Below are 9,462 nucleotides of genomic sequence, written 5' to 3'. Positions count from 1 at the left end.
GCAAGCATAGACGACACGACACATTAATTAACAGTGCAATGGCAATGGAAGTTACATTCAGGATCATGTGTTGCTAAGCGACCCATTGATCCGATGCATCAAAGCGGTTTGATTGAATGTGATTGTGTATCCATTATTACTTTTGTTTTTCTGTTAAATAACACTGATCATTTTCCAGCCTCCCCTCAACACATTTTGACTAGGGCAAGAACATAAGCCTACCTTAACCTAAATCTACAAGGGGAACACCAGAAACCCAGAGAAAGTGGAGTACTTCCACCCTCCCATTAGGTTCCCCCTCTCCAGTTTGAGGTAAGCCTTGTCCCCTCTCTCCATCATCACCAGCCCGGCATTGGTGGCAGCTTCCCTGGTCACGTCCTGATCGCCTGCAAAGGCCGAAATCACCGGCCAGCCGTTAAGAACCAGACTTACCTGGGAAACATGGATGAGGAGAGCAGGTGAGCAGAAGGGAAAGACGTTTGCAGCAAAGAGTATGGTAAGAAAACATGGGTGACACATAAATGCAGCTGGTATTACATAGCTACTGTAAAAGGCTTGAAATTAAAATGTTAGCTTCTAGTTTGACAAGCAGGCATATTTTTTTCAGTTACGCTGCAGTTGTAGTACGATTTTGTTTGCCTGTTGGTTAGATCAAAGGTCTTCATGTTTTTTAAGCCAATGACCCCTTAACTGAAAGAGACTCGGAGTGGGGACCCCCTACTACATGGTGTATAAAATGAAGTTGCGTATGAAAACTGTGACTACAAGCACTGTTCTTAGGTACGATTATAGGTACTTTTTACTTTACTTGAGTATTTTTTGTTCTTGCCACTTTCTACTTCTATTCCACAACATTTTCAGAGGGAAGTCTTGTACTTTTTATTCCACTACATCTGACAGCTTTGGTTACTTTACAAATTAAGATTTTAGCAGACAAAATACATATCATTTATGAAATCTTTTACTCTAAATTGAACTACCCAACAATGTACAGGCCTACAAGAATGACTAAAATAGTGTTAAGATCAAACCCTTAGTTAACTGACAGAACTTTTTGGATTGTGATTGAGCTGCTTAAATGTGAGTATTTTCCGGCATTGAGTACTTTTACTTTTTAAACTTTCAGTACATTTTTCTGTTGCTACTTTTACTTACTTACTTTTACTGAAGTAACATTTTAAATGTAGAACTTTTATTGTTTAATTGAGTATTTCTACAGTGTGGTATTCAACCACTGGTTGGGAGTGTATGTTCCCCAGCTCAACATCTTTTTAAAATGACACATTAAAGATACTTTAAAAAAGTTTTATGATCCCAGCAATGTTATTTTCCCTCTGTTAAATACTCAGTGGTTTACCTGGTTCAGTGTGTAAAAATCAGCCACCTAGAGCTTACTTTGCAGCCTACTGATGTTATACGCCTTGAAGCCTATGCCCTTTGCCCCAGTGCTGAACAGATTTTTACAATTCAAACTTTTTATAGGAATAGTTTGACATTTTTGAAAAACATGCTTAATAGCATCCTGGCTGAGAGTTACATTTGAAGATTGATTCTACTCTAAGGTCTTGACAGTATGAAGATTGCGCTTGGACCTGGTTAGCGTAGATAAGCATAAAGTCTAGAAAAAGATAGTCTGGTTCTTTGCGGTAACACAATCTGCCTACCAGCACCTCCACAAGTTAGATAGATAGATAGATAGATAGATATTTATTGATCCCAAAAAAATGGGAAATTACAGTGTTACAGCAGCACACAAAATATACATACATACAATATACATGAAATAATAATAATTACAACATATATAATAACAACAAAATAATAATAACAAAATATAAGAATAAAATATAAGAATGTAAGAACAAATATTTAAGTATATACAAGATCAAGAATATATCAAGAATACAAGATATAGAAGATACAAGTTACAAAAACTAAAGTTCAAAAACAACAATTTGCTCTTTAATGGGGTTTTATTGGGTGCAAACAGTCTTGCTTGGCAACTACTCAGAGTCAGGAAATCATCTGTTCTTTGTAAGGATCAAACAACCAGTAATGTGTTAGTTAGTGAGCTTTGAAGGTGATGGTATAGGGTGTTTTTTTGTTCTCTTTTTTTCCCTCTGATCATGCTAAGCAACATGTTGAACCATTCCTTTAAGCTGCCGGTGTTCTTACTTGTATTGTCTGCCGGTTGTAAACTTTGACAACATGAAAGCTGAAACTGTAGACACCTTTTGTAGAAGCCACGAAGATACTCCTTGCCGGATCAAAATGGCTGCCAACATTTACTAGGATCTAAGAAGAATAGGAGATGAAGAGAGAGAGAATAAATACAGGAGAATAAAACCAGGCCCTGAGCCAAGCTGCTAAAGGTGTATTCAAGTATTGAAATACTTAATCAAAAATTTGTTGTTTTGGTAAGAAAGTTAGCACTACGTTTGTGCTTGGAGAAAAAGAGAGGGAGAACATGAACAAGACGTACTGGCAGGACACAAACCAGGCATATTGAAGTATTATTTGTCTGGTCTGGTCTGTGAATCATTGATTTGTATTGGTCTACTCGTTCAGTCCCAGATATCTCAGCCATCACTGCACTATTATTTCTGTGCAATAATTTTATTAGTCAAGATGTGACACATTCAGTGCTTTGTTTGTGACCTTGTTTATGACTTTCAATTCATCACAACATCTGACTCACTGGCATGACTCAGATCCTGTGTGTTTGTCACGGAACACAACGAATCTTCTGTTTGATCAGTTACTGGCAGCCAATAGGTTTTCATTGTGAATCAAGCAAGCAAGAGGCAATGTTGGTCCAACACTTTAGTTATAAAGGTGGAAGTACCAACTATTAATAACCAAAAAAACATGACAAATATTGGATAAATTACCAACTTGAGTTTGAGTCAGACAATAACAAGCCAAACCAATCAACAGGATTGTATTTTCTTGCCCAATTTAGAAGAAATCTTCAGAACAGCTTTCTTAGTTTCCCATTTTTTAAATCAGAAGCAAAGCCTAATCACAAACCAGTATACTGCATATTTCTCCAAACTGCTGTATGAGAGTTAAGATATGAGCCCACTGACCTTATTTTCTAATTGTACAAGTCTTCCAGACACTTTTTTATGAATTCTATGCTATTTGGATTCGCCAAAATGCCAAGATTGGGACAAAAACAAGATTCTGAGCAGATAATTGAAGCTGATTGTGTATGACTGAGGTAAAACCTACAAGCAAATGCCTACTGAGCCTTGTTAGATTCGGCTGGCATTGTGAAGCTAAAGTTCATCTGAAGAACATCTGCCCACGTACTTAGTAGGCGGATTTAATTTTTGAACCCAATTTAATTTGAATTTGAATTTAATTTGAACCCAGCTGCTGGTAGCTGAAGTTAGCAACCACATTATCAAAGTTAAAAACATAAATAAAAAAACGGGAAAGGATTGTTCAACCCTTACTTATGCCATTAAAGGTTCACTGTGAAAACAGAAAAAAAATGTAGGCTATTCATTTTACTTGGGGAAAGAAGGAGACCAATTTGCTTAATTTTCAATAAAAAAAATGACCATTTGAGTAGTTAGGGTACAACGCCACTACAACACCGCACTTGGTATCAGTCTCTCTGCCTGGTTTTCACGTCTTATGTGCCCAGGTTTAAAGACTTAGTGATAAAATCAAAATTAAATTTCAGAATACAATACATCTACATGTTTAGAATTTTTTTAACTTAAATGTCATATAGAAATGAATTCATCTCTTCTGGGTCTGTGAAATTGTGGAAATGTGGCAAGTGAACCTTTGGCAAATCAGTGTTAATAACCAACAAAAAGCATATCGACCAGTACGGACTGGTGATATCTCCTACTTGCTTCTTAAATGGTTATCCAACCAATTTTGAAGTCACGTATACACGTGTCAACTACAGAAACCCACCTGGTCGAAGTAGATGGTCATGGTGCGGTTGCTCATCTCTGAAGGTTCGTGGTTGGTGTTTCGGATGGCCGAAAACGCCACTCGACCTGTTCCTGACCTCACCGACATGCCCAGGGCGTTACCCGAAGGCTCCGCAGAGGGAGTGGAGTCGCACACCACTAGACATTTTCCTTCCAACACAATTGGCTCCGTGTCATTCTGGCAACTGATTTCTGAGGGCCCCCAATGGACCAGAAGCAGCAGTCCAACGTAAAAAACTGAGTGGGGAGCAAGGTAGGGCGGAGAGGGAGGAGATGGACAGGGCATAGTTCCAAATAACGGCGTGCTTTCTGTGTTTCGAGGGCACAGTGACAATATGGCCACCACAAATCTTTAGTAAGAATGTGTCTTCTTGAAGAACACCTCACTTTAGCAACAGGATCATACTTTCCTTTGGAAATTCAACCAAGGATTTCTTGCATCGCATGGGACATTAAATGATTCATGTAATCCTCAGCTGACAGTTCTGCCAACACCGGGTGGAGAAGAAGTCTCTCTAGGGAGGACCAATGGTTGACACCGAGATGGCAGCTTCTCAGTGAGCAGACAGTGAGCCCCTATAGGTTATCCAGTTCCTTACACCACAGCGAGAACGGCCATCAACCAGACAAAATCCAAACTGGCCCTGGGGCAGTCAAGGCTTCAGGCCTGTTTGAAGCATCAGACACAAAAATGTTGCTTATTTTCTTTATATGAAAACAATAATATAACAGAAGCTCACTTACCTCAAGACACTTTTCCATGTTTATTATTTCAGAAAATTGTTAAGGACAGTTAGAGTGGAAATGGCATTCAGATAATGCTAAATTCTCAATACAAATTAAAGGTGAATGAAGCATACTGTATTTATCAACTAAGCTTAAAATATGGGCGTAGACATACAGTAGATTTAACTGTGTAACGTGTGTATACGTTTAACTAAATATACTTAAAATCACAACTGCTGGTACCAGAGGTTGAATGTTTTTAATGTTGTAAGGTGGTGCTGCTGGGTTTCTGACCCAGGTCAACTAAGATGTGATAAAACAAGAGAAAGATGCTTAAGGGACTGGCAGTGGATATTATGAGGAAATAATTATGCTGAAGATAAAAATATGTAGAGGAAGAAGTGATGAGGTAATGTTTTGGCCAGGAAGCGCGCGTGTGAGTGCCAGCTGGACTCAGGAGGGGGGGACAGCAGACTATCACAATCCTACCACCGAGAGGCCATCTGTGAATAACCATTCACACTCTTTCTTCCTCCTCACCTTTCCAATTATATCCCTGTCTCGCTCTTACACTCCTTTCCACAAACACCCATCAAACACCCTATACATACAAATGTTACAATACTTGTTCAAGCATTATGTGAGTGACAGATGTGTTGATCAGTATATCGCCATGAATTGCACATCAGCTGACTCTTTATACACAGCAGGGAAGCATTGTCCTAACGTTAAAACATTTCTTTTAAGAGTCAACATTTCACACGATAAAACTAAAGAGTTTGATGAAAAGTAAAGGGAAACATCTAGCATCATTTTCAAGAGTTTCATGAATTCCCACAATAAGCGACTGTACAACACACCCAACAATAAGCAGTACAAGCATTTTCACAAAGCAACCCTTGCCACATGCATAAAGGTAATATGGTTTGTTCATAAATATTGCCAAGACACCCACCTCTCAGCGCTGGCTCCGCAACAACATGGAGAAACCAGCTTTCTTCAGTAAAGTTAGAGCATCCCAAGAGCCTTGTTCCCCATTACCTTCAGAATTTTCTCCTGCTCCTCCTCTCTTTCGCTTTTCCACATCTCTCTCTCTCTCCCCCCCTTTTTTTCTCTTTCTAACAATCTCTCTGTTCCAGGGAACCCCTGTGTTCGAGCAGACGTTTAATCACATCATGAGCGTCACAGCCCTTCTGTTTTCACGGCTCCTCGACCCCCTACTGCACCTGATTTCCCTCCCTTCTCCATCTCTTTTACCTCAGATATCACAGAGCAGACGGCAGAAACTGGGGCTCCATTAAAAACTGAAATAATATCCTTTCTGTGAACAGCTGGTACTACACTGTATTTTGCAATGATAGACCATAGGAAGGACTAACACGACCATCAAAACAAAGACCACATGAGCTCTGATTACAACACACACAGAGGGAGGGTGACTTTTTTTCTATGCTCAGGACGCCATTAATTGACTTTATCTTGACATAGCAAATTTTTTTCTGCTGTTACATTAATGAATGTCAAGTACAGCCCCTTTAACTAAAATCCACCTCTCCACAAGTCTGCAACACCACCAAGCAACGGGCACCTACGGGCACCTGCTTACGCACTGTTAAGCCTTCTCTGTGTTGTATTCCAACTCAACAAAAAAAAGTATTTGGGTGCTATTTTGCAGTGCACTCTAAATACATGATTTTGGATGGAACACTGGACAATTCTTACCCTCAATGGTCACCCCCTAGTAGCGGAGGCCAGGGACAATCAAACTTGTTTAAATGGCGGATGAGGAACCTGCAGCGGTTGGGGTAGCCTTGGAAAACTGAACCATATGAATTTTCACTTAGTACCATTATACTGTTGTCGGATAGAAGCCATCCGTATGTTCATTAGGTTAATTTAGGAGTCTGTGATGATTTGGCACTTAAACATTTTGAGTTTTTCACCTTTAAAAAGAAAGCGGTCACATTTTCATTTCCTAAAGTGCAAAACATGCATGAGTATATAATACTACAAGGAATTATACTAGCACTAAGTATCCAAATTGAGACACTGCAATACTTATCTCATATGAGAGGGGTTGCTAATTTGTCGTAAATTGAGTTTTGGCATTTACACATGCAAATTTACACATTCGCCTATCACACCAGGTAGGCCAACCCATAATGCCGTTAAAGATGGAGTCATTGTACAAGACCCCCCTGATTGAGTCTAGACACTGGTGGTGATGTAAATGAGAGAAGAGAAAGCTGAGATCTGGGTGAAGGAGAAGAGAAGCGAGTTCTGGTGAGCTCACACCTGGGACCTAAAAATGATGAACTGTGGGTGAACAGGAAGGAGACGGGGAGGAGACGAGGCGCGACAAAAATGAGAACAGACACTGACAATGGGAAGCAGGAGGAGAGCGAGACTGAGAACACAAGACGGTCCGCTGGCTGAACTCATGCTGATCTTCATTAGATTTACGACGGCTCAGCCCGCAGCAAGTCATAGTGACATGTACGTCAAAACATCATGAAACATGAATACTGGGCTTTCAAAGCATACTCACCCAACACTTTACTGTGTATTAATAACTAACAGCTACATTTGATTTTGTGCCTATTTGTTTCTCTCTTATTCAGTTCATTTAAAACAAAAGTTAGGGATTTTTCAACCTTGACCATATTTTCTCATGTTTTTTTGTCTGACTAATTGGAGCAGCAGATTTTGGAATTGATCCAGTATTGAGCAAAAGTCTAAAAATAAAGTCTAAAATTGTTGTACTCATTAATCACAACAATATAGAAAACTGGATCCAGGCTGGAAAAACAAGAATTTTCCATTTAACATGTTCCTAAAACTGGTTTCAGCAATTTTACTGTTGTTGGCTATGCCTTCAGTTCTTAATTACTGGAGAGTGGCATTCATTACTTCATTCCCGGAAAGTGGCATTCATTACCTCATTATCGGAAAGTGACATTCATTACCTCATTATCGGAAAGTGGCACAACAACAGGGCTCAGAATCTAAGTTAAGAACATGGTAAACGTACGCGGATGAATCATACTCGACCTGATTTAATGACAGCTGGATACTAAAGCTCACGGGCCATTTCTTCGTAGAGTTGCTCATACTGCTTTCTGTTACCTTTGCATGTGCCCGCTGATTCACACAATTTTATTTGAGTTTAACTCAAATAAATGGATCAAAGCACATTGAACATTGTAGGATTTTAATAAGAAGATTTGTTATTTTGTTCTGTTGGGCAATGTTGGTTTATTGGTTGGTTCCCTACATAAGGCCAGATGGAAATATTTCAAATATTTGGTGGATTTAAATAACATTTTGTACAGACCTTCATGTTCCCCATCAGATAATATTTGATGATCCTGACTTACATTTTAGTACCAGCATGAGGTTGAAATGTGTTGTTTTGGGTGAAATAGCTAGACTATTGATAAATTGCCATTGAATTTTGTCACAGAAGTTCATGTCACACACAGAATTACATTTTGAAAAGTTAGTCCTGAATCATTATTGACATCTTGATTATCTTGAGGTCTTATGTTGCATAGCTGGGAGCTGCCATTCTTGAAATTAGCACACAAAAAAATTCAAGGTTATTTGAAAGAATATGTGAGCTGTGAGATTTTGTTAAGGTGGAAAATGAGTTGTGGTGTATTTTCAAACAATGATGCTTAAAGAGTGTTCATTTTCCAAATTCACCAAATTTACAAATTATTCTAAAAGTCGAGTTGGTTGTCTAAAAACTCTTTTTTTTTTGTTTGAAAATGAATAAACAGGATTCTGGATCTGGCTAGTCTAGCTCAGCAGATCTGTGGGATTACAATATGGCTGGGATAAATCCTGACCTCCTTTCTCATGCGACGGATGTCCCTCCCCATCCCCTCTCGCTTTTTCCGCAACAGGGGCCTAGCGGCGCCTATAGGACAGTTGTGATTGGTTTAAAGAATAACAAACAAACCAGAGAATTTTTCACCCTATCCCAGAACATACAAAAAAAACCCTACACATAAATATTCTTATCTTAGGTGATTGTCTAGGCTATGTTTTATTTTTTCACACATACTCACGTTAATTTACCTGATAAACTCATTTTTTTAATGGTTGGCTACTGATTTATGACACAAGTCTGGAAATTACAGAACAATCATTGTATTCTGCAGCTGAGTGACGAACACGGACATGTCCCCAAGATAGAATAGAGTGTAACAAGATGAAACAACTGGAAATACCAGAATGTCTGAGTGGTGCAAGGTGGTAAATGTGCTGGAGGAGGAGCTCAACAGTAATTCATGCAGTAATTAGAAAATTATACCTAATTCACCTGCAAACAAGGAGTGACAGAGGGGTATTTAAAGATCATTGCTGCATCGCTTGTACTATATTCACAATCTGAAGAGGACGATCAGGACGCATATTCACAATCTGAAGAGTACGATCAGGACGCTCAACATCTCAACCCAAACAAGCATGACGCTAAACATGACAACCCAAACAAGTAAGACGATGCTGATATTACTTCAACAAGAAATCAGAATGATACATTGTGGGACTGGTCCTGTGACTTTAATTAACATTATTTTTGTTTGTTTCAAATATTTTGGTGAGTACTAACGTCAATCAAGTCAATCAATTAACAAGTTTTAATATAATGTGTTGTTTTTCTTCAGTAACAAACGTAGCGCTTGATGTGCCGTTGGAGGAGCAGTTCAAGTGCTGCATCTGTCTGGACATCTACACCAAGCCTGCCACCATCCCATGTGGACACACCTTCTGC

General features: G+C 39.1%; 1 protein-coding gene across 2 annotated transcripts; it reads right to left on the bottom strand.

The window, feature by feature from the left end:
• On the bottom strand, window positions 1-5,871 carry si:dkeyp-74b6.2 (cerebellin-1). 2 transcript variants are annotated; one of them, XM_034857234.1, is made up of 4 exons: window positions 5,638-5,860; window positions 3,937-4,623; window positions 2,176-2,295; window positions 1-432 (listed from the first exon to the last, which is right to left on the bottom strand). In XM_034857234.1, exons 2-4 carry the CDS (start codon window positions 4,240-4,242, stop codon window positions 235-237), a joined length of 624 nt encoding a protein of 207 aa, XP_034713125.1. In that variant the 5' UTR covers window positions 4,243-4,623; window positions 5,638-5,860; the 3' UTR covers window positions 1-234. The 2 variants fall into 2 exon arrangements, with proteins under 2 accessions (XP_034713125.1, XP_034713126.1); XM_034857235.1 differs by lacking the exon at window positions 2,176-2,295 and having other exon boundaries at window positions 5,638-5,871.
• Between the last annotated feature and the right edge of the window lie 3,591 nt (window positions 5,872-9,462).

Source organism: Etheostoma cragini, chromosome 19 (genome assembly GCF_013103735.1).
Source record: "Etheostoma cragini isolate CJK2018 chromosome 19, CSU_Ecrag_1.0, whole genome shotgun sequence".
NCBI lineage: Eukaryota > Metazoa > Chordata > Actinopteri > Perciformes > Percidae > Etheostoma > Etheostoma cragini.
The sequence above is the reverse complement of the archived record's forward strand: the minus strand, read 5'-3'. Positions and strand labels throughout refer to the sequence as shown.

Excerpts from the sequence above, each read along its gene's own strand:
- si:dkeyp-74b6.2 (XM_034857234.1), bottom strand. The coding sequence starts at position 4,242 with ATGCCCTGTCCATCTCCTCCCTCTCCGCCCTACCTTGCTCCCCACTCA. Across the intron at positions 2,296-3,936 it reads TGACCATCTACTTCGACCAG|ATCCTAGTAAATGTTGGCAG; the intron begins GTGGGTTTCTGT and ends TATTCTTCTTAG. Across the intron at positions 433-2,175 it reads ACAACCGGCAGACAATACAA|GTAAGTCTGGTTCTTAACGG; the intron begins GTAAGAACACCG and ends CATGTTTCCCAG.